Raw genomic sequence first — 25,180 nt, 5'->3', positions numbered from 1 at the left:
TATTATCCAGTGTTACTAGAAGCAATCTTGTATTCAAACATGTTTTACAATCTTATTTTGACAGCTGAACAAGTATTTCACACTAAAATATTTGCTAACTTTCAATTAAATTACTTTCTGCAACCTGCACTATAACCCGAGCTAAAATATTACTGTAAATTTCACTGCTAAGGTATGTTTTCTTTTATGTACCAGATTATAAAAATGATGTGCTTGGCTTTGGTGACTGGAGACTTTATTAAACTGTTAATAAATAAATTAGTTCTTTCTAAAAATAAATTGTCTTAGTATTCTAATATGTATCATCCAAGTGTCTGCAAATTCACTAATTCAAAGGACTGTATTAGAGATATTCGTTAAAAAAAAATAAGACATGAGTATGCTACTCAGTACCTGTAATTAACTTTTTCAGTTCCAGCAGGTTTTTGGTGACTATTTAAGAAGGAAAGATGAATGGTGCACCACTAAATTTTAACAAATCAATGCATAAACACAGTAACAGCTGAGGCAAATAAGCTATGGAAGTCTGAATACTAATAAAGAAGATAAAAAATGGTTTTAAATAGCTACTTACATCATAGCCTAGAACTTCAGTCTGTGTGGATTTATCTACTCTTGAAGCAAAAGCCTGCTGTAAATGCTTTACTTTTTCCTGCAAAATAAAAACCACATTGTTGGTGAGTCATTCCTTCTATACTAATATTTCTCATTTTTAATATTGATTAGTATACAATTTATGATAGTCTGTGTGTATACATTTCTCTGTTGGTGCTTTGCGTATCAGCTGAAATATTCAGAACTTTAATTTTCAAGTCATAGCTATTCCACTTTTGCAATCTTTTCTTTAAATACAAAAACCACTGAGTCAGAATCCCACTGGAAACCTAGAGAGACATGGTTTGCTTATACCCAAGACCAAATGTTTATGCTCTGTTTCTGGTTAGTTGTTTTTGTAAACCAAGTCCATAGGATTCTACTGCTCTTTGTTTCAGAGCACTTGCATTTAAAATACAAAACATTTTCAATAAATAATATCACCCAGTGAATTCCATTTAGTTTTTATTTTCTTTTAATATTTCCCTGGAATATGCACATTTAGGAATCTCTACTTCAAGGGATTTAGCACTAATCTAATCATTTTATAACTAGGTAGTGGAAATAATACATAATGGAAGTTAGGGATTTTATATCTCAAAGGCATGACTTCCTTTATCTAGTTATAAAATGATATGTATTTAGAAAATAAAACAGGAAAAAAATTTCTCCAAAAGAGATTAATATTGAAATACATGTAGTAAATCCTCCTTAAAATTAATAAAAATTATTTCTCAGTCTTAAATGTTTTGCTTACAAGGAAGGGGGAGGTGGATCTTGAACTTAATTATTAGATAGTGTGTCTACTGTTTGCCTGGCTGAGAGTGCTGTCCTCACATGATCACATCGTATCTTTTATTTTCAACGAGAACAATAGAGTTTAGTAAATTCAACCTGAGAAAGCATCCATAGAAGTCCATGCAATTCTACTAGACTCTCTTTTTGCTTTAACTTGATATAAATAATTGGAATTTATTTTTCTTTTATATATTTAATAAAATAGTTATATAATATCCATGAAAAAATAAAACATTATTTAACTCAACTTTTTTCGGAAAGTGACAATGTTCATCAAGAATCTTACTATGATGAACTCGCAATTAAACAAAACACACCTTTCCCCTGCCCTTCCCCCGTTTTCCTCAACTGTACCTGAGATTAACATATTATTTGAGTTGTTTAACAAAGTAACTACATAATTTAGGTACACATAATTTATTTTGACTTAATAAAATGCAGAAAATACTTTATAAAGAATCAATGTTTCATACCTACTAACTTCCCTATTACAAAATTTCTAGTGCTGCTTTTCAGACAGAAATAAAATGAATATTAGATAATTCAGAAAGATGTAATGTGAGTGAAGTTAGATTTTAAATTGTTTGAAAAGGATAAATGAAATAATTGCTGCATTTCTCAAAATGAAATAAAGTGAGGCATAACAAATTGTTTATTTAATTTTATACCAGGGTTGGGGAAAGAAGGAGAAATAGTAATAATAGATAAAAAGAAGCAATAAAGTTTGCTATCATTGAAAGTTTCTTTAGACAAATTGATTTATTTTTAAAATAGGTTGGAGTCATAAGCATTAGAAAAGTAAATTTTGTTATAAATCTGTGTGTGTTTGCATGTTTGTATGTATATATATGTGTGTGTATGCATGTATGTTTGTATGTGTATATATATACATGTTTGCATATAATTTAGAGACCATGACATAATGAAAGTAGGAAAAAATAGATAAATGTTTCCATTATGCTTTAGCTTACATTTATTTATATATTCAAGGGCTTTCATTGTGAGGATAGGAGTTAGAAAGAATTAATAAACATCTCATTGGTCTGAGTTCTAAGACTTAAGATATTCAAATAAAGATTAATGAAATAATCAGACTGCTTCATTAACCAATATTCTAAAAAAGTGAAAAAAAAACCCTTAAATCGAGAAGAGTTACCTTAAAAATTACAAAATAAAAGATAAACATTTCTAATAAAACTCATTATTACTTCCTTTTGCAGGCATTTCCACAATGACAAATATGTCATATTTTAATTCTTTATTATGTATAAACTGATATGCCAATTTCAAATGTGGAGAGTAAATTATGGTTCCAATCAACTTAGGTCAATGGTTGTCAAACTTTTTGAAGTTGGGGTGCATTTAAAATCCTACAAATAATTGTAGGTGCACTACATACAAATTTCTGAGAAATATGTTATAATAATTAAATCACATATTAAAGAAAAAAATATAAAGTCCAAGCATGCTTTTATGGTAATTAAACAAAATAAATACAACAAAATTAAATTTATTCTGACATTAAAAAACATTTTTATGTTACATTTTTTGTTATGCTTTTTAGAATTCCTAAAAAAGGTTAAAAAATAAAAAAAAACACGTTATCTTTTTATATATATAAATACATTCTTAGTAAAATTTAATAAATTCGGCAGGTCTCAGCATGAATGTGTTTTTTCATTCTTGAGTTTACGAGAATCATGAGCCTGATGTGTCCTAGTGATTTCTTCAATGATTGGGCATATATTTGAAAGGCAAACTTTCATTTCCTTGTCAATACATTGAAGAATTCCTCTCTTTTTACTCTTAATTGTGTTGAGGGTAGAAAGTCCTAATTCACATAAATAAGATGTTGAACATTGTAGTAAAATGTTCAAAGCTTTTTTAGATATTGTCACATATTCTTCTTTTATAGAAATCCAAAAGGCTTCAAGAGACAATTCCTTATGTTTAATCATCAATCCAAAACCCCCACCATACATATCATCTTAACATTATACCAAACAAAGGATAGAAGAAAGGTGCCTCCAGTCTTTCTGGGGAACATGGGGGGGTAGTATAAACAGTTTAGCACCACAGCAACAGCCTTTTGCAACCTAATCAGGCAAATGAGGTGGAGGGGTTTGGGCAGACTGTCAGCTTACAGCCAATTCCCCACACCTCTGTCCCCCAAAAATCTAAACTCCAAAAACCCCATTGGTTTTTTGGTCCCCAAAAGGCACATATTTCTCTGGAATACCATAGGGCACATCTGGAAATTTCTAAGGTGCACCAGTTTGCCCTGGCACACACTTTGAGAACCACTGATTTAGGTGCACATAAATAAGAATTAAATATTTTATTTAATGTAACAGTAGGAAGAAAATATATGAATTTATAACTAATTTCTATAACATGCAATTAGTAAGTTAAATAGATGTTGGGAAATAATTATCCATGAGACTCTAGTATTTCTGTTAAATGCATATTTTTAGAATGATAAATTTAACATATAACAAAAAAGTATTATAAATAATAAATAGAAAATATACCACAAAATAGCTATTACTGGATGGTGGGATTTCAGAAAATTTTATTTCTTGAGTAAGAAATAAATATATATGTATTAGACTTTTCTTAAATTTTGAAATATTATTTATAACTAAAGGTCATAAAATATTTTAACCAAATTACAACAGAACTTATTTAACTACCTCATTTCACCTTATTTATAAGAAAGACAACAAAAGGAAGCAACAGGGAGAAGACAAACAATAGAAGTATAGTGATCTTTATCTTTCTTGACCACCAATTAGCAAGGTGATTTAATGTGGCTTTGTTTAAGTATTATTTTATATAAGCAAACATTATAATTCCTCCTTCTAACCTCTCTCTGAGGGATAGGGGAGAATTGAAACAACTCAACTTCTAGTAGATACATTTTATAAATAAGTATATTCCCTGGAAAAATATCTCATTGTCTTTAAGTTTTCCTTTCCACACAATGAGAGTATCAATACTTAACAAAACACTTTTTTTCTTATTTAATATTAATAAAACATAGATGTGCTTATAATAGGAATGTGAAATCTTTTTGATAGCAATGACATGATCAATTAAGCAGAGTAATATAAAAATATATTCTGCTTAAGCTGTTAGAATCATTTATTCTTATTTTAGAATATATTTGTATTATATATACTCACTTAAAAACAATTATGAACAATATTTAAAATTCTTATAGTTTATTAAATGATATGATTTATTTTTGTTAGATATTGATATCTATTATCATCTATTAGAGTTGTTTAAAAAATATGTATCTTTAAGTACAATAAACAAAGCTGAAAGAAAAATATTCAGTAACCCCAAGATATAACTCCATTCTGTCTTAAATCATTATTTTAGTTACCTACACAGAAGTTGGTGAAATTTAGCTACAAGATATAAAGGAGATGGACTTTAAAAAAATAGAACTTGAGGACCTACTTGCAAGAGTTAACTTTAGAATCTATAATTGCCTGACCTGTGGTGGTGCAGTGGATAAAGTGTAGACCTGGAACACTGTGGTCACCAGTTTAAAACCCGGGGTTTGCCTGGTCAAGGCACATATGGGAGTTGATGCTTCCTGCTCCTCCCCACTTCTCTGCCTCTGTCTCTCTCTCTTCTCTCTCTACCCCCTCTAAAATAAATTTAAAAAGTCTTTAAAAGAAAAAAGAATCTATAATAAAAAATATACTCTTATTAATTAATAAAATTAACAAGAATCTGATAAAAGAAACATATGTAATAGTGATTACAACACTAATATATGAATATGTACATAGAGGCTGAAGGGGAAAAAAAACAAAAGCATCTGTATTGTTATCCAAAATGTGCAAAAGGAAGTTTTGAAAAAAGTAGGTTTAAATCAGAAAAAAGGAATATCTTAAAAATGTATAAAGAACACAAAGATTTTTTAAAATAGTATAACAGTAAATTTAGATTCTAAATCATAAATATAATGGTTATGTTTATGAAAAGAAAAATAGTATTGAAAGACTGACACTTTGAAAAAGGAGAAAAGCTAACTTTTAAAATTAAAAAAGTAATATAATTCAACACAAGCAAATTCGCAATGTGTTCTGAGTCATATTCAAACTAAAAATTGGGTGGGTAAAAAAGACAGGCACATCTTATAATGGACAGCAATGTCAATAGTAAAAGATTAATTAAAAACAAAAGCAGGGCCTTGACCATTTGGTTCAGCGGTAGAGCGTCAGCCTGGCATGTGGAAGTCCTGGGTTAAATCCCCAGTCAGGGCACACAGGAGAGGTACCCATCTGCTTCTCTACTCTTCCCCCTCTCCTTCTTCTCTCTCTCTTCCCCTCCCTCAGCCAAGGCTCCACTGGAGCAAAGTTGGCCTGGGTGCTGAGGTTGGCTCCATGATATCTGCCTCAGGCACTAGAATGGCTCCAGCAGCAGTGGAGTATCACCCTCTGGTGGGCATGCTGGGTGGATTCCAGTTGGGTGCATGCAGGAGTCTATCTGTTTCCCCACTACTAACTTCAGAAAAATACAAAAACAAAACTAAACAAACAAACAAGAAAAAACAAAAGCAAAAAATTAAAAGGAAAAGAATTGGGATTGCTTAATGACATCAAATCCAAAAATGAGCTCAGGAATCAAAAGGCACAGAAATCATAGTATTTTCACCCACCTTAATGAGGGAATATCACTGAAGGCATGCTTAGAATTATAAACAAGCAGAACAGTGACCAAGCAAATCAAACCTCCTTACACTGAACATAATGTTTCTGGTAAATAAAATGTAGTAATATTATTTTCTTACTTTTTGTTATGGAAAATTGCTAACATAAAAAATGGAATAATAATACAATTAATCCCTATGCACTGTTTATTGAATTTCAACAACAGATATTGGAATTTAAGTAAGTATTAGTATTAGCTATATACTTAAATAGCTCCATTGGACAGGATTTTCTTTCAACTTAGATAACTGATGTTTGCATTACAGGACCCAGCTCTGCAAGATATGTCAGTAAATCAATAAAACAAACATTTGGATGACATATTTATCTTCATCTAAACTTATGACATCTGAACTAGAAAAGTATCTGACATCCTCTACAACCCACCACTTTGAGACAGTACTGGAGAATAATTTTTTTTTATAAATAAGAGAACACATCATTAACCAGCTTAGTTTAAATTTATGGAACTCTTATTCATAAGAGAGTAGACACACTGAAAATACACCTATTTTTAAGAAGAGTTTGTCACTTCATTTAAGAATAATATAGATGAATTAAAAATGTAAATTAGGATTAGCATGAAAAAGTTGTGATTAAAAAATATCACCCATTACTTTGTAGCATAGATAAATTTCTATTCACTATATTGTACACCTATAACTAATATTTTATGTCAACAGATATTGAAAATTAAATTGAAATTTTAAAAAAGAGAAATATCATCCATATGGTTTGGACTTGGCCCCTGCACAATTTAAGAAATCTATCATTTACATTTCAAATTTACTTCATAGCTACTTCCTCCTTTTATGTCTACTGCCACTTCCCAAGATCCATTACCTATGGGCGAGCAGGGGAACAGAGCATAAATGTGAGCTGGGTATGCACAAGCCACCACCATCTTTTATTCCAATAGCCTCTGCACTTAATGGAAGAGTCCCTGTTAAATTCTTATCTACCTGGAACTTATCATTGTGACCTTTTTAGAAAATAGAATTTGCAAATGTCATCAACTTATGATGAGGTTATGCTGGGTCAGAATAAATCATAAATCCAATATAACTGGTGCTCTCACAAAAAGAGAGATATGTGGACATAGCAACACAAATATACAGAAGAGAGGACCATCTAAAGACAGAGGCAGAAATTAGTGATGTATCTGAAAGCCAGACAATGACTAGGAGTGCCAGCAACCACAAGTTGTTGGAAGAGGCAATGAAGGGTCCTTCCCTAGGGACTTCAGGGGGAACATGATCATGAGGATACCTTGATTTCAGACCTCTAGGCTCCAGAACTGTAAGATAATATACCTTTGTTGTTTTAAGTTAGCCAATTTGTGCTACTTTTTCACAGGAACCAAAAGAAAGAAATACAATCTCCTAATTTGTGTTCCTGTCTTCACCCCTACTATTTATACTCCATTTTACCAGTAAATAACAACAAAGTAATTTGAAAATGTGATTTGGATCACATTGCTTTACTGCATAAAACCTGTTAATAATACCCTATTCCAATATGGTAGCCAACAGCTACAGCTGGCAGATGAAAACTTGAAATGTGGCGAGTCCAAATTGAGATGTGTTGTAAGTGTAAAATATACACTGGATTTTGAAGATGTATGCACGAAACATATTATTAATAAAATACTTGACTACTTTTATATTTATTGTATCTTAAATGATACTATTTGAATGTTAAGATAAATAAATAGTATTCAAAATCATTACATAAATGACTATCATTTGTTGCTTGTTTTAATTTCTATCAAACAGTTCTGCTCTATATAAAAGTAAATGTCTATCACGATGCACATTCCTGGCCCTTATTTATTATGCTAGTTCCATTCCATACTAATCTTCCCTTTACAAAAGTCACTATTGGTCATGTTCTTTCAGTTGCTAGAATTGACCCACATTTTTCACACTTAAACTTTTAATGTGGCATTTCCTGCATCTGGAATGGTCTTCATTAAGTGTATTGTATTAGAGGTATCCTCTCTAAACTAGAGTTCCATCTCCAGGTGATTCTCTTTCAGCTTCTTTTTTAGTAAGTGTCTCTCCTTTCAACTGACAATTATTTGTTTTATTTGGCTGTTCACCTATACAAGTATTTACTCTGTCCTCTGAACTAGCTTGTAAATCCCTTAGGGCAAGGATTATCTCTGCTTAGACATACTGACTCTATACTGCCTAGTGTAGTTTTTAGTATGTTCTATGTACTCGATACTTTTTTGAATAAAAGAGGAAGTAGGTGTATAAGAGATGATGCATGAGGTTTGAGAGGATTCATCAAAGACCAGCTGGTGAACTTGACATACTGCAGGAGCATTTGTTACAAGGAATTTAATGTTGGTGCCATGACAAGTCCAGAAATATTTATGGGATTTGTATGGTATATAAATTAAATTAGGGGCTTCCTGGGAACAATATATTAACTATAAAGCTAGTCAAGTAATTCTAGGCTGTACAAATGCCTTAAGAGAAAACGGAAGAAAGGGGAAGGAAGAATGCAGAGAGACAAAAATGAAGGCATTGCAAAATAGGTACCAACCTAACACGTGTCTAAAGATATGATGCAGTAACATCAAGAAAAAATGTTTTCATGGTAGATTAGGATTTATTTCATAAATGCTATGTAATCTGTTTTCACTCCTGCCTGAATTTTATATTATGGGTGAAAAATTAATGAAGTGCCTTATCTAATGAAAGTAATTAGGGAGAAAAATGAATATAGAAGTGTCTGCTCCAGCTAATAGGGCTGAAGAGAATGTTTTGATACATCAAGTACCAAACAGTTGCTTATTAACAACATCCTAGATTACAAAACACACTTTCTGTTACTTAGGGGACCATTCATTCCCCTGGCCCATATTTTCAAGAGGGGAGTTTTGCTAGAAGTACACTTCTGATTTCTTTCCCAAATGTTCACTCACTCTTCTTCATCTATGAACTGGCAGGTGACCTTGCGATAAACACACTGTACTTCTTACTGGCATGACCTGTCCACAGCCTGACATCTCAGCTTCACAGACTTGCTTTGTGAGAGATGATGCAATTTTCCCATTGTGTCAGCAACTCTAGTGGGTCACTCCAGTTCAGAGAAGAATGTATTGGAAGCATATATGGCTGTATTTCAATCCAGGTTTGGATTGTATTATATTATAATTCAATCTCTCTAAATCTCCTATTTTATAATTAGTTCTGAATTTAGGAGGACAAAGAAGAATATTTTTATTGCCCCGTTTAATCCACACAAATACACACAAACATATGCACTGACTCAATTTGGAAAAAAATGAGTTTAAATATAGTTATTAGAAATTTCTAGGAGAGTTATATAGTATTGACCAATACAATAACCATAGAACCTTAATTCAACCTTGAAAATTGTTCCTATGAGAAAATTCTATATTACTAAAAACAGAAACATGCCTACAATACTGAGATTGACAACTTGCAAGTATGACAAAGATTCTTCCAGCTTTTTTTTTTGTTTGATATTTTTAGTCAGCAAGGTCAGGATATTAAACTCTTCCCACCTGATCATTATTATTAAAACTGAGATTACCTTTTTGAAGAGAAGATTCACTTTAGGAGATTGTGAGCATTTTCTTTTATTGTACTAATTTAATTTTAATATACATAAAAATTCTTACAATATATTGTATGACACAAAGTTTTCAAGGCAGTCATTCATTAACAGTAATATGCTGATGACAGCATTAGGGAAACTCAAGTACAAGAGAGACAGGAGGATCACTATAGACTTGCAAAGTCAGCACAGCATTATAGGTTGACAATCAGCTAGAAAACAACAATGTCATGAATCAAACTTCGCCAGACAAATTGTCTACACAGATCAAACTTCACTGTCAAACTCAAGAAATTCTGAATGCCATAAAATGCATTATCCTTCAAATTTCCTTCAGCTCACTCATAACCAAAAGTGAAAAATAAAATAAAACCTGTGTATATCTGAAGAGCAGAATCTAATAGAACAGAGAATCTGAAGGGATTATAGGTGACTAGAAGAATTACTTAGTTGCTTTGGATGTCTGTTTATGGATCTTTAAACCAATTGTTAGGCAAGACATTTAAAGCTGGACTTAATTGGTTCCAACAATTATTTGATGTATATCTCTAGTTTATTAACTCATCTGTTAGTAATTATAGTACAATAACTAGGTAAATTAAACTATGATTTCACTTGTTTCTCTGTGTAATCAGATATACAATATAATTTTATTTTATTTAATGAGTTGTATTTTATGTTTTATATTTACTAATAAAACTATTTCTATAAAATGTTTGGTTAATTGCCATGGCCAGATAGCTCAGTTGGTTAGAGCACTATCCCTATAATACAAGGGTTGCAGGTTGGATTCCTGATCAGGTCACATACAGGAAAAAACCAATGAATAATTGTGGAATAACAAATTGTTCTGTCCCTCTCTCTCCCCCTCCCCCTTTTCCTAAAATTAATTTTAAAATGTTTGGCTACTTGTTCACTGTGAGCCATTTTACAGCCCAAATCCTGAAGAAGACACAACTCAGCTGTGCAGGAGAGTGGTATGTAGAGAATGCTGAACCCAGTGGTCTTGTTACAAACTGCTGTGCTTGCTGTTTCACTGCTTAGAGTTCACGGGGGAGACAGGCTTCCAACAAGGAAACCAACAGGTATGAAATTACAAATTTTGGTAAGTAATATAAAGGGAAGCAATGAGTACCTAGGAAAGAGAGTAACATGAAGGATGCCCTTAGATGCTATAGTGTGCCTTCCTGAGGAAATGATCCTTAATACAGTGTGTCCGTAAAGTCATGGTGCACTTTTGACCAGTCACAGGAAAGCAACAAAAGACAATAGAAATGTGAAATCTGCACTAAATAAAAGGAAAACCCTGCCTGACCTATGTTGGCGCAGTGGATAAAGCGTCAATCTGGAAACGCTGAGGTTGCCGGTTCAAAACCCTGGGCTTGCCTGGTCAAGGCACATATGGGAGTTGATGCTTCCCGCTCCTCCCCCTTTCTCTCTCTCTCTCTCTCTCTCTCTCTCTCTCTCTCTCTCTCCTCTCTATAATGAATAAATAAAATCTTTTAAAAAAATTTAAGGAAAACCCTCCCAGTTTCTGTAGGATGATGTGGCAGCATGTGCACATGCACAGATGATGACATAACACCATGTGTACAGCGGAGCAGCCCACAGCCATGCCAGTTGAGATGCGGACGGTACAGAGGAAAGTTCAGTGTGTTCTGTGGCTCGCTAAATTTGAATTCGTGACCAAAGTGCAACGTGAATATTGGCGCGTTTATAACGAAGCACCACCACATAGGAAAAACATTACTCGGTGGGATAAGCAGTTGAAGGAAACCGGTAGTTTGGTGGAGAAACCCCATTCTGGTAGGCCATCAGTCAGTGATGAGTCTATAGAGGCTATACGAGATAGCTACCTAAGAAGCCCTAAAAAGTCTGTGTGTGAGCCCCCATTGAACTGCACTAAATAGGTATGAAACTGGGAGAGTTTTCCTTTTATTTGGTGCAGATTTCACATTTCTATTGTCTTTTGTTGCTTTTCTGTGTCCGGTCAAAAGTGCACCATGACTTTATAGACACACTGTATTAAACTTACAGAACAGGGACACAGTAAGTAGGGGACTGGTTGATAAAAAGAGAGATTGAAGAAAGCACAGGGGTAGAAGAGAAGATGTTTATGTTTTTTTGTTTGTTTTTTGGTTTTTATTTTTTGAGAAGCTGAAATATATACAATGTGACTGTAATTTAGTGAGCAAGAGGGATATTAGGATATGATGATTGTAGGTTCTGCTAAGCATTAATTTTATGTTAAGTTTCAGGGAAACCATGAAAATGTTTTAAGTATGTTCTAATTGTTTTAGCCAATATGTTTCTGGCTGTGTGGTGAAGAAAATAGAGGCAAGGAATGTATAGGAGTAACGGAATCTAGAATAGTCTAGATAATGCAGGAGTTTAGAAGAAATGCTTTACGCATAACTAAGAATTATATATACTTTAAAAATTAAAAATAAGAGCTAGATTTAAGAGCTACTAATTTACTGTATAAATAGGTTAAGGAAAGGGAATAGTCAAGAATAACTCCCAGGTCTCTGTTCTTAGCAAACTGAAAGACTAGAGCATAGTAGCATTTCTTTTCTTTCTTTCTTTTTATTTATTTTTTATTTTTTTATTTTTTAGCGAGAGGAAGGGAGATAGAGACACAGACTATTGCATGTGCCCTGACCTGAATCCACCCCACAACTCCTGTCCAAGGCCAACGGTCAAATTAATCAAGCTATTTTCAGCATCTGAGGCCCACACTTGGGCCAACCAAGCTATCCTCAGCACCTGGACTCACACTTGGACCAACCACTGCCTATGGGAGGCGAAGAGGGAGGGAAGGGGAAGAGAGGGGAGGAGAGAAGCAGATGGTAGACTCTCTTGGGTGTCCTGACTGGGAATTCAACCCAGGATGTCCATACAAAAAGCCAGCACTCTATCCACTGAGCCACCAGCCAGGGCCAGATAGCATTTCTAATATGGGGAGACTAGGAAAAGAAGGTTTAAATAGAAATAGGAGTGAATGGGAGATTAAGAAGCAGGAGGAACTGATAAGAAAGGTAAGTGGGAACATATTGAACATATTAAAGATGAATTACATTGAGAAATTCAAGCAGGTATTAGGTAATATGAATTGTAAGAGACAGGTTGTTAAAAGCTATAAATAGTGCTAGTAAAAGGGTCAAAAACACAAAGAATGTTTAAACAAATGAATTCCTCTTTCAGATGGTAGCAGACATCCACGTTTTCTAACCAGCACTCCTCATTGCTCCCTTCACACATCCATACTTTCCTGGAAACTTAACCTTCCTCCACTTCAGCCATGTGGGCATGGCCAGAACTACTGGGTAGGACAATATGATCACTTTGTCACAGTTCATGGATTACAGAGAGTGCACCCTATTACCAAGCTGGGCTAGAAAACTTTTCTGGCAATTCTGGTACAAGAAGAAAAACAAGTTCATTTTTCTTGTGGTGCTTGGATCAAAAGTGGTTGTCTGAGAGTTACAGTGTTCAAGTTTATGGTGGTACAGACAATGAAAGTTGGTCTCAAAAAGAAAGAACGAGAGAAAGAGAGAGAGAGAGAGAGAACAAAAAAAATCAAAGAACAGCAGAGATGAGTATAGAGCAGTCCCCAAACTTTTTACACAGGGGGTCAGTTCACTGTCCCTCAGACCGTTGGAGGGCTGGACTATAAAAAACAAACAAACTATAAACAAATCCCTATGCACACTGCACATATTTTATTTTAAAGTAAAAACACAAATTGGGACAAATACAATATTTAAAATAAAGAACAAGTAAATTTAAAACAACAAACTGACCAGTATTGCAATGGGAACTATGCTCCTCTCCCTGACAACTAATGAAAGAGGTGCCCCTTCCGGAAGTGCAGAGGGGGCCGCATGCAGCCCACAGACCGTAGTTTGGGGACCCCTGGTATAGAGAATGAGAATTACAATCATCTTAATTGTTAATGACAGTAGTTCCTGAGCTTCAGGTTCAGTCTTGTCTTTGGTTTCATGAGTTACTCAAGTAGTTTTTAATGAATTCCTATTTTAGTTCATGGTAGACAAAATTATTATTATGACATTTATTATTATAAAGAGAGACCTAATCAAGAGGAAGAAAAAGCCAAAGCCAAAAGTTTAGAAAAGAGAATTCCAAAAAAATTTAAATATTTCCAAAAAAAATAAATAAATAGTGGTAGGACCCTAAGTAATAGTCTTTTAAGTCAAGTTTTGTTTACAGCTGCTTTTTAAATATGTATTTAAAATTTTTCATATAAGTATATTAGGAACTAATAAATTAAAAATATTTTTTATAAATATAAGACATACAACTATGTTCTGTGTATATTTATATGTACTACATGTTGGCTACTATGCTAATTTCATGTATTTCCAGTTAAAGTGCTTACAAATTATTTTTCACTCAGCTCTTTTTTTCTATTATATAATAAACTTTTCAGTATCAAATAATATCAATAACAACTATTTTAAAACTAGACAGATATTACAGATATAATGTTTTCAAATGCCTTTGCACAAAGAATATAAAAATACATAAAATTAAAGTAAAAATATTATTGTCTTTGTTAAACTCTTAATTTTTGTTTTTATTTATTTTTGAGGTCACAACAATAAAATATAATTTCTTCTATTTCTTGATTTGTCACAATTAAATACCATTGATACCAAAATAAAGGTGTGAGGAATTAACATTCTTCATCCTCTATTTACTCTTTTTTTAAATTTTTATTTGTTTATTCACTTTATAGAAGAGAGAGAGAAAGAGAAGGAGGAAGGAGCAGGAAGCATCAATTCCCATATATGCCTTGACCAGGCAAACTCAGGGTTTTGAACTGGCGACCTCAGTGTTCCAGGTCGACGCTTGATCCACTGCGCCACAACAGGTCAGGCCTCTATTTACTCTTTAACCTTGCAATTTTTATTCATTACCTAATCATAATAATACTGTTATTTCTAGTCATTACTAATATTTTTTTTCTTTACTCTGATCACTAATATTTTAAGTGATATATTTAAACCCATTTCCTGAGAAGGCAAATTTAGATAGTATGTAGTAGTCCAAGACTACAGCATTAGTATGCTTTATTATTGACATTTACATTGTTGGATATAATTAGATTGTCTTATAATTATGGGAAGGCCTTTCACTTTCTAAAATTTTATTATAAATATTGAAAAAACCATATTTATAATTTTGACATGTAAATATTATTTAGGTTTAAAACAAGTTGTACAATTAGTCCCATGAAAAAGTCAATGTAATTCCAATGGATTAAAAATTTCTGAAAAAAAAATCTTTTAAGATTCAAGGTCCAATAGGGCATCTTTTAGTTTCATCTTCTATTCTTTACATGTGGATTTGTAATGGGCATACTCTGTTGCATTTTGCTGAGATTACATTATTTGTTAAATCTTCAGGCTATTTAGACAATTTTAGAGCTATATGAGACACTTTTTGTACACACACTATTTTTTATTTTGAATTAGTTCTTAGGGATAAATTGTGGCAGTATTTTTTTTTTTATTTAGTGAGAGGAGAGGAGGCAGAGACAGATTGCTGCATGTGCCCCAACTGGGATCCACCTTGCAAGCCCACTAGGGGGTAATGCTCTGCCCATCTGGTGCATTGCTTTGTTGCAACTGGAGCCATTTACACCTGAAGTGGAGGCCATGGAGCCATCTTCAGTATCCAGGGCCAATTCACTCCAATTGAGCCATGGCTTCAGGAGGTGAGGAGGAGGAGGGGAGAGAGAGAGAGAAAGAGAGAGAGAGAGAGAAGTAATAGGGCTAAGAGTGGAGAAGCAAATGGGTGCTTTTCCTGTGTGCCTTGACTGGGAATTGAACCCATGACATCCATACTACCATTGAGCCAACTGGCCAGGGCCTGGAAGTAGAATTAATCAAATAGTATGGATATCCTTATGGCTCATGCTATAGTGCTCAATTGTGTTCCAAAAGATGGTAGCAAATAAAAATATTGCTAGAAATTAATATATGTACCAGTTTTTGAGCAATGCTCCAGCATTGAATTTATATTTAGAGAATACTGGCTAGATTGGTGAATAAATATATGATTTCAAGTTTATATTTGCTCAATAACCAAGGAAAATGAATATTATTAGGTATTTGTACAGTAACTTTCCCTTTTCTGCTTTATCTACTATACTGATTTCGCTTCATGCCAGTTAATCAAATTTTTTTTCAATTTTGAGATACTACATAAGTCCTACTGAGATTTAAGAACTAAGTTGACTTGAAATAAAACTATTATTAATAATAAAAACTTCAAATCAGTGAATCAAAATTATAAAATATTCATATTCATATACATTATCTTAGTAAAATACATGCATTTCTTTGAACAATGTCTACGCCATATGTAAAGCTGTCTAAGAGGCAGGTCCATGTAAACAGCCCTCATGGATCACAATCTCACTATATTCTAAATAAAACATTTTTCTTTCATTTTGGATTTTCTTAACCAATAAAGTTATCATTGTCAAAGAATCTCTTAATAAAGACCCCAGGAGTCACCTTGGTTGCTTCACTTCCCACATTCATCCATCCCAAATCCAAGAGATTCTCTTCTGAAACATGTGTCCCTTCCTCTCTATTTTAACTGTCGGTGTTTACTCCAGGCACTCATATTTTCTTCTCCTGAATCACTGCAATAATCCTTTAACTGCATCCTCTCCTCCAGGTTTATTCCCTTAATATATGCTCCCTATTTCAGCCAAAGTAATTTTTTAAAAATAAAACCTGGATCACACTTCACTGGTTTTTCACAAATTCAAGATAAGTTTAATTCTCTTTATCATTATGCTTCTGGTTCTTCACAATCTAGTTTCTGGCTATTTGTCTGGTCTACCATTCCCTAGGACATTATAAGCTTCTGAAAATAAAGTATGACTTTTTGTTCAAGAAGTCTGATAAGCTCTCTAAGGTGTCTAAGGTATCTCTAAGTAAAATATATTTACTTAATCATTTTCTTCACTTGGCTCAGGATTCTTGTGGTTTAAAATGTTAATAATTTTACATATTTCATTTCTTTTTGACTATATAAGGGAAAACTAATTTGAATTCCTGTAATTACAATGTAAATGATTTTACATATTTTTATTCTTTTTGAAAGAGCTGAACTAAGGAAACCTTTCAACCTGCGTTTATTCTTAGAGAGACCAACCTAGTTTTGATTCAGTCTAATTTTATCAACCTCTTATAAAACAATCTAATACAGTGAAAATTTATTCTTGTATTATTACTTAATTATTGTATTATTTTCCATATGAACTGTGGATCCACTTTTGCCTAATCCTATATTTTAATCTACTATGTCTAAAATAAAATAAAATAAAATAAAATAAAAAAAGAAAGGCTGAACTATTTAAGGGAAATGATAGGCCAGCATTTTCCTAAGCAAAGAACTCTTCCAGAGAGAGAGATATTGGCAGAGCTTTCCCAAGCAGAGTGGAACAAGGAGGACAATATATCAAGCCAAAATGAATATGATAATGCTAGAATGGCATCCTCATATTACTAACATTTAGTGAGTGGTTAGTCTGTCAAACTTGATGTCAAGGGCTTTAATTACATAACTCATTTAATCTCTAATCCAATGAGATAGGTATGATTATTATTCCCACTTTATTGGTTAGAGAAACTGAGGCTTAAAGATTTTAAGGGCCATGTTCAAAGTCATATAGCTAGAAAATGGCAGAGCCAGGGCAATATGGCTTAGTGATTGATATCACTATAGGGTCAGTCTATGTGGGTTCAGATTTTTATTCTCCTTTATGTTAGCTGCGTGATGTTGGGTAGGTAATTCTACCACTTCTTAACCCTCAGAATCTCTTAATAAAGACCCCAGGAGTCACCTAGGTTGCTTCACTTCCCACATTCATCCCAAATCCAAGAGATTCTCTTCTGAAACATGTGTCCCTTCCTCTCTATTTTAACTGCCTCAATTTATTCATCTGCAGAAATGAGGATACTCACAGTACCTATTTTATTAGGTTTTCATGAAATAATGCATGTAATAGGGGAGATCTTCACACGAACCTAAGTCATAATGCAGAGTAACAGGCATAGTCAAAGGTGGAGTTGCATGAGACAATGTTTATCCTCTTGCCATTAAATGTTCATATTTTCTCCAAAAAAACAAAATCTAATACAGAATTTAATAATCCAAAGGGACAATTTTTAGGCACCCCTAAATATCACTATTGAGCATAACATCTACTGAGCCTATTATAAAGTACTATTCATTTTTGGTTGGTATTCTAATGCAAAGAAAAGAATACAGCCAGAATATTTAAGGGATAATAATTTATTAAAGAAATTTATGGAAAATTTAATTTAATGTGATTTTATTTCTAACTCACTTTACTTATATCTGAAATATTATATATTTATTCCATTTTAAATAAAACATCTAAATAAAACAGAAAAATGTATACATAGACTATATATTTTATTAAAAGTACACACAACTCTAGAGTTTTTAACTCTACCTTTCCTAATTTAAATTCATTAGTTCATTAATTTTAATCTAATTTTAAAGTGGCAAGAGCATAATTTTAATGAAATTACACACTGAATTCTGTTGAATCTGTCTTAGTCTGCTTGGGCTGCTAAAATAAAATGCCATAGACTGAGTGGCTTATAAATAATAGCAATTTACTTCTCACAGTTCTGCAGGCTGCAAAATCTAAGATCAAGTCTCCAGCAGATTTGGTATAAAATGAAAGCCTACTTCCTCATAAATGGTACCCTCTCTCTGTGTTTTCACCTGGTAGAAGAGGTAAGAGATCCCTTCGAGTTCACTTTTATAAGGACTAATCCCATACATGAGGGCTCTGTTCTCATTATCTAATCAAGGCCCAAAGGACCTACCTTATACCATCACCTTGGGGGTTAGAATTCAATATATGACTTTGGAGGGAGCACTAATATTCAGACTATACCAGAATCTCAGGCAATTATATGTTATAAAAGCTGAGCACAATGTCCAGTGTATGGAAAGCAGTTTATAAATAATAGATATGCCCGTCACCGGTACTTGTAGGTATGAGAAATATACCATTACTACTTGAAAATGAAAGAAAAAGGGGGAAAAAAGAGGCAAAAGTGTGAGGAAGGAGGAGAAAATAAATGGTAGAGAAATGGTAAAAACAAATAGAAGCAGGTAGAGAAGGAAGAAAAGGAAGAGAGAAAAAAGGGGAATAAATGGTGTCAGGGAGAGAAGGAACCAGTGTTTCCTAGAACAAAGTAATTTGCTTTCTTGGAAGGAGGTAGTTCAGAAAATCAATAAAATAAACTGGAATTAGAACAAATATTAGTTTTCTTAAAGTATTTGCTGCCTTGGCACTACCAATATGAGGCCATGTACTCATGATGATGTCTTCATGTGAGTAAGCATGCGCATGGAAACAGACATAGCAGCTTTTCATTTGATTCAATATTGCTTTAGCTAGAAAAAAGTAAGTAGGTAGTTCCATTAAAATAATGCATGGAGGTAACTTAGTATATAAAAAGGGTAATATTTAGCAGTATTAAATTGTTTCCATAAGAGAACAAAATTTTAGGTAAGATTGCAGAAGTCTCATCATGTTATCAATCTATGTTTATATTTTATTGAGTAATAAATTCATTTAAATATTGCATATAAACAGAAAAATTTCACATGGATTTATTAGCTGACACTTCTCCTTTCCATGCTTCATTTAAGTGTGCTTTCAAAGGAATATTTACAAGGTCAGATTTTTGAGTATTTATTTTCATTGTAAATGGACATTTTTCACTATAAATAAATATAGATATTCAACTCTACAGTATATAGCTATAAAGTTAATAGTTTTAAAATTACAAAACAAAAAATATGTGAAAATTTAAAAGAGGAAAGTATGGAACAAATTTTAAACCAATGAATAGAATATTTTTACATAAATAATGCATATTGAATACAGATACAAATTCACCACACACAAAAAGAAATTCATATATTCAACAAGACATCCAACTTGTGAGGGTTACTGGCTACCACTTGTAAAAATGATTCTGAACAAAATATAGGGAGAGACAGAACCCAAAGTCTAACAACAGCACTTTATACTGTTCTGTGTGAAAAGTCGGTGGCCACAGCTTAAGGCAGAGCAAACCCAGACTTACCTGTGGAAAGGTAGTTTAAACTCTGTTTTGTCTTTCCTCACTTCACCCTTCTACTTCCTTGTCTTTGGACAATTATTGCCTACCCACTTTCCTCAATCCACTGCTGTGGGTATCTATTCTGGCAAGAATCTTACTGGATGAAATCAAAATGAAAGCTGCTGACAGACCTAGAACATTCAGTCCTTTACTTCTCCCAATTCAACCCCAGGGTTTGTGCATTACAACCTTGCAAAATTGCCTTCTCCTTATTATATACTCCCTAAGGATATGGGAGTAAAATCCTGACAGTTGTTTCCTGCTGGGTTGTTGCAAAATAAAGTGATATTCTAGTTGGTAGTACCTGAGACTTTCTATCAGAAAGTCCATGTCACATGCTCTACCCTTAACATAAATACATCTTGAATTACCCTAGATTGACACAGACTATGGTCTAGCCTTTGGTCTTTCTACAAGACTAAAGAGTCAACATTCCATAGATAATATGAACTCACAGGCAAAATGAATTAGACTTCTGAAGAGTTCTTGTACTGCATAAGATAAATAATAAGCTGGACAAAATAAATGTTATCTGGAGCACAGTATTAATACAGATAATCAAATAATTTGAAATATATATTGTCCTATAAAGAATTAATGAAGAAGAAAGGAAAGGAGGAAGGAAGGAGGGAAGGAAGGAAGGAAAAAAAGAAGGAGGGAAATTTTATCTATGTTAACAGAAGTAATAGTCTAGCATTAGTAACAGAATGAGAGATAGAGAAAATAAAAGGCATGGGATATTTCTTTTGTAAGGTGGAAGGTACAGCCATTGATATGTTTAAGAAAATAAAAGTTATCATACAAATGTTTCTTAAGTTTAAAGAAAGAAAAATAAAATTAGCCTATAGGACTTTTAAACACCAGAATAAAGTTTTATAGAACTAAAATTAGAAAAACATATAAGGTACAGAAAATGAAAATTATTTTAAAATATGAAGGAATTAAATCCCAGTTACACAGAAATTAAAACAAATAAAGACGTATTAACTAACTGAGGCAGGATAGTAGGAAGTTAGAAGAATTTCTTGGCAAGTGGAATGGGGTAACAGACAAATAGCTGATTCAAGCTAACCTCATCCAGCCCTGATTGACCTGCCTCCTTTGACTTTGTAGGATCACTCCCTTAAGCATTAAGCCCTGAGGACAATGAGGTTCTGATCAGCATCAATCAATCTTAGAATCAAAACCTAGGGTCACAGACAAAGAATTTGTTTTAACTAAAGATCACATCTAGGCCTCAGCTGTGTTTCAGCTTCAGGCACAGAAAGCAGCAAGGCCTGACAAAGTGATACTATGGCTAATATCAGGACCAGCTGTGATGACTAATGAGAAGCCCTGCCTGGCATGAACCAATCAGTAGAGACCACAACCCTGAAAGGACACACCTGGAGAGTTGACTAATATTCTATTGAAATCCTCCTCTAAATTTCCTGCCCTTAGAAAATAGATAAAATCCCGTAAGACAAAGAACCTAGTACACATTCTGTCTTTCTGTCTCTCTGTAGCAAACTCATGCCTTTCCCACAGTCTTTCCTAAGGTGTGTTTCTTTGCTTTTTTTCTCCAAAGGTCTTTCTTTACCTCTGTAACTTGTTTTCTTCTCCACACAGCTCAGCTGGCTCAATTATTCTGCCTCTATGACTTTTTTTCTAAAAAGTGAAGGCAGCTATGCCTGAACCCATTCTGTTGGACAGATAAAATATATTATGCTCACTTTGTTAAAGATGGCGCTGCCCATGTGGAAGCCCGTCACCCAGGTGATAATATTAATTGACCTTCTTGCTTGGGATGGGCGTGATTATGTTAATATGTGTTGGGAGGGCTTTTGCTCCAAAGGTTGTAAAAGGAAGAGAGATCACGTTGTTCCAAGGGAAGAGTGATTATGTTCTACAAGAGGCCCATGCTGTAGGAGAGCAGAGAAAGGCCACGTGGAGGAGGCCAGGAGAAGCAGCCAAGATGGTAGAGTGCTGAAGGAGAAGCTAGTTTGTGCAGAGAGAAGGAGATGGGAAACAGAGGTGAATAAGGCTGGTGAGGTGGAAACCTTTGATTCTAGGAAACTCGGATAAGTCAGTAGCTTTGTGAGCACTGAATGAGTGGCTTTTGGAGCCCAGTGTGTGTTTTTACTTGCCCTCTAGGTGCAAGCTAGGATTAAAGGTAATGGCCCACCAGTTCTTGGCTCCGTTGTTTCATTACCGACTGTCTGAATCAAATGCGAACCTACATGGGCCAGGCGGCTGTGATGGTGGCCGTGGCTACTGGCTTTACACACTCCTGTTGCTATGATTTTGCCTCTTTTATTTTAAGCCTTTATTTCAATGTCCTCAACTTTAATAAATATACACTCAAAATCACCTGGACTCATTTTGTGAAGTCTTTCCTGCAGGAAGCTAAGAACTAAGAGCCCATATCATAGCTAACATAAACAAACATAACCAAATAAAACACAAAAACCAACATAGTGAAGAAATGAAAACAAGTGAAACAGTATGTTGTATGTAGAAACAATAAATAAAATTATGAAAACATATAGCTGATAAATATATATCAAGAGAAAGTTGGAGTAATTTTAATTTCTGATGAAAAAACAAAATCCTTCTTTGGTTGATTTACAACTTATGTGACTTTAACATGCTTTGAATGCATAGATCCTGACAAAGTTAAAATAATAACAATAATAATAAAAGAAGAGGTGGCTACTAATAGTTCATTTCTCATCTTCAGATTATGTGAGGCCAATAATTAAATAGTTCCTTAGATAATTTTATTTAAAATCTTAACACAATATGTTTAATAAGATGAAAGAAGCAGCTAAATTTTTACTTCAGCCTGCTAGGTGATACACATTAAACAGGTTACACAGAATTGCACAAAGTGAAGAATAGTTTGCCATTACAGCAAGAATGAAGTCTGGCCCTGGCCGGGCAGCTCTTTTGGTTAAAGCATCATCTCGATATACCAAGGTCGTGGTTTCCAATCCCCACTTAGGGCACATACAAGGAGCAACCAAAGAATAAATAAGAGGAAAAAAAAATAATGTTTTACTCTCTCTCCCCCTTTTTTTCTCTCTAAAAATCAATAAATAAAATATTTTAAGAGGGCAAAAGATGTCTGACCAGGCAGTGGCATAGTGGATACAGCATCGACCTGAGATGCTGAGGACTCAGGTTCAAAACGCCAAGGTCACTGGCTTGAATTCAGTCTCATCTGGTTTGGGCATGGCTCATCAGCTTGAGCGTAGGATCATAGACATGACCCCATGGTTGCTGGCTTGCGCAAGGCATCACTGGCTCCACTGCAGCCCCCAGAGTCAAGGCACATATGAGACAGCAATCAATGAACAACTAAGGTGCTGCAACTATGAGTTCATACTTCTCATCTCTATCCCTTTCTGTCTGTCTGCCCTATCTTTACTACTCTCTCTGACAAAAAAAAAAAAAAAAAAATCAGAGCTCCATTCCTTCATGTCAGGTTACTTTCAGTGACAATATTCCACATTAATAACCTAACTTTATTTTTTATAAATACTATTTTTGTGGAATTACTATTTAATAGCATTTCTCTATACAGTACTTGAAGGCAGTTCTGACTTTTTTTTTAACCTAAAAGGATTAGAAGTTTGCTATTGGGAAAAAAGAAAAATATCATAATGGGCATCTATATATTTACTCTAGCATCATTAATAAGTTTGTTTACATATGATTTTTAAGCTAATGTATTTTCATGTTTTATTTATGCTATCTATATTAAGATTAATTTCAAGTATGGAAAAGCTATTTTGAAAGACTGGGTTCTTAAAGAAAATATTAAAAAATTATATATGCACAAACATATACATTTGTATATATGATTTTTAAAATACATGACACTACTATGTAATATTAATCACAATTTGATTTGTCGAAATGTTTAATATTTCATATATACAATTGCTAATCAAGTAAAAGTAAAAATATTTATAAATTTTGATAACTATTAAATCTTGAAAAGGAGAACCAAACAGTCGCTCAACTTGAACTTATAAATATTTACTAATGCTATAGTACTATCAAGAGGCATTGTGCTTGATAGAAAATTGAGAACAGCTGTCCTGTCTCTCTCTTCACACTTTCATCTCAACACGTTTCTTTCACTTGGGATTTTCAAGCTCAATTTTTCATAATTTAATTTGATTTAGAATAAAAGACTATGCAGAAATGTTAAAGCTTTCCTCTAAGTTACAGATAATTTTCCAATTTGAGTACTAGTTAAAATAACACATTAAATGTTTTATTTTATAATTTAAAATAGTACCAGATACTTATTGTAAGTAAAAAAAATCATCAAATGGTAAAACATAAAAATAAGCTAGGGCTAAGTTTCCATTACATTTTCAGAAAACAGAAGAAAGACTGTTGCTCTAAATTTATTTTTATTGCCTTCTTATTCATTTGTCCAACTTTTACACTTTCACAGTATAATTAAATGAAAAAGCAGTACTTAATACAGAAGTATAAAGTGTAGAATAAACCTGTTATAAAATAACATAAAAGAATTAGGGATTCAAAATTGTTTTCCCCTTTAATCTATTCTTTAAATATTCACATGTGATGTATAGGTAGTTGTTTTTCATTGTCATTACAACTCAACTTTTTGTATTTAACTGTGATAGAATTATTAGTTAACTCCCAGTTAGATTAAATTTTCTTCAAGACAACAATAATGACAATCATAAATAAGGGTGGTTGTATACTGACCCTTCAATACAATTATGTACCCACTAGGGCTTGTAACTAAATGACCTCAATTTACCCTTAAGTTTATTAGCCTTCTCATGTGGTTTTCACATTGAGGCTTTTCAACTTTTCCTCAATTGCCTACACTGTAATTGAGCTTTTCTCATCATTTTACAATCCAAATGTCCCCTTAAAGATTGTGTTAATTTCTATTATTGTTGATTCCTAGTTGGTATGTCTTCTTAACCCTCTCAATTTTGACTTGATATCTCTTCTGGATATTCTGGAAATCTGAAATGTTCTAAGAGGTTCCTGAATGAGTGAATTTATAGTTTCCTTCATAATAGAGAAAAATGATATGGATTTTAAGCAAGCATGATGTCTTCTGCAAGAAAATGCCTAAGAAGTTAACCTTCAATTTTTCCAGCTACAAGAAAGCACTGAAGATATTTTATATAATGTCTTGCACATGGCATGAAAGTCTCCAAAGAGTTCAGGCAATAACACTATTCTCCTTCTTAAAAAATGACAAATCTGAAA

The 25,180-nt window shown here is 33.3% G+C and overlaps 1 protein-coding gene across 3 annotated transcripts in view; it reads right to left on the bottom strand.

Moving 5' to 3' along the window:
• The window catches only part of CCSER1 (coiled-coil serine rich protein 1), a 1,510,224-nt gene that overhangs the window by 648,313 nt on the left and 836,731 nt on the right, over nucleotides 1-25,180 (bottom strand). For all 3 annotated transcript variants that reach the window (XM_066385743.1, XM_066385744.1, XM_066385742.1), the window contains exon 9: nucleotides 575-652. In XM_066385743.1, the coding sequence (XP_066241840.1) occupies nucleotides 575-652 (78 nt within the window). The remainder of the gene's footprint in view (nucleotides 1-574; nucleotides 653-25,180) is intronic.

The sequence above is a fragment of the Saccopteryx leptura genome, chromosome 5, assembly GCF_036850995.1.
Source record: "Saccopteryx leptura isolate mSacLep1 chromosome 5, mSacLep1_pri_phased_curated, whole genome shotgun sequence".
Lineage (NCBI taxonomy): Eukaryota > Metazoa > Chordata > Mammalia > Chiroptera > Emballonuridae > Saccopteryx > Saccopteryx leptura.
This window is presented reverse-complemented; position numbering and strand designations above follow the sequence as displayed.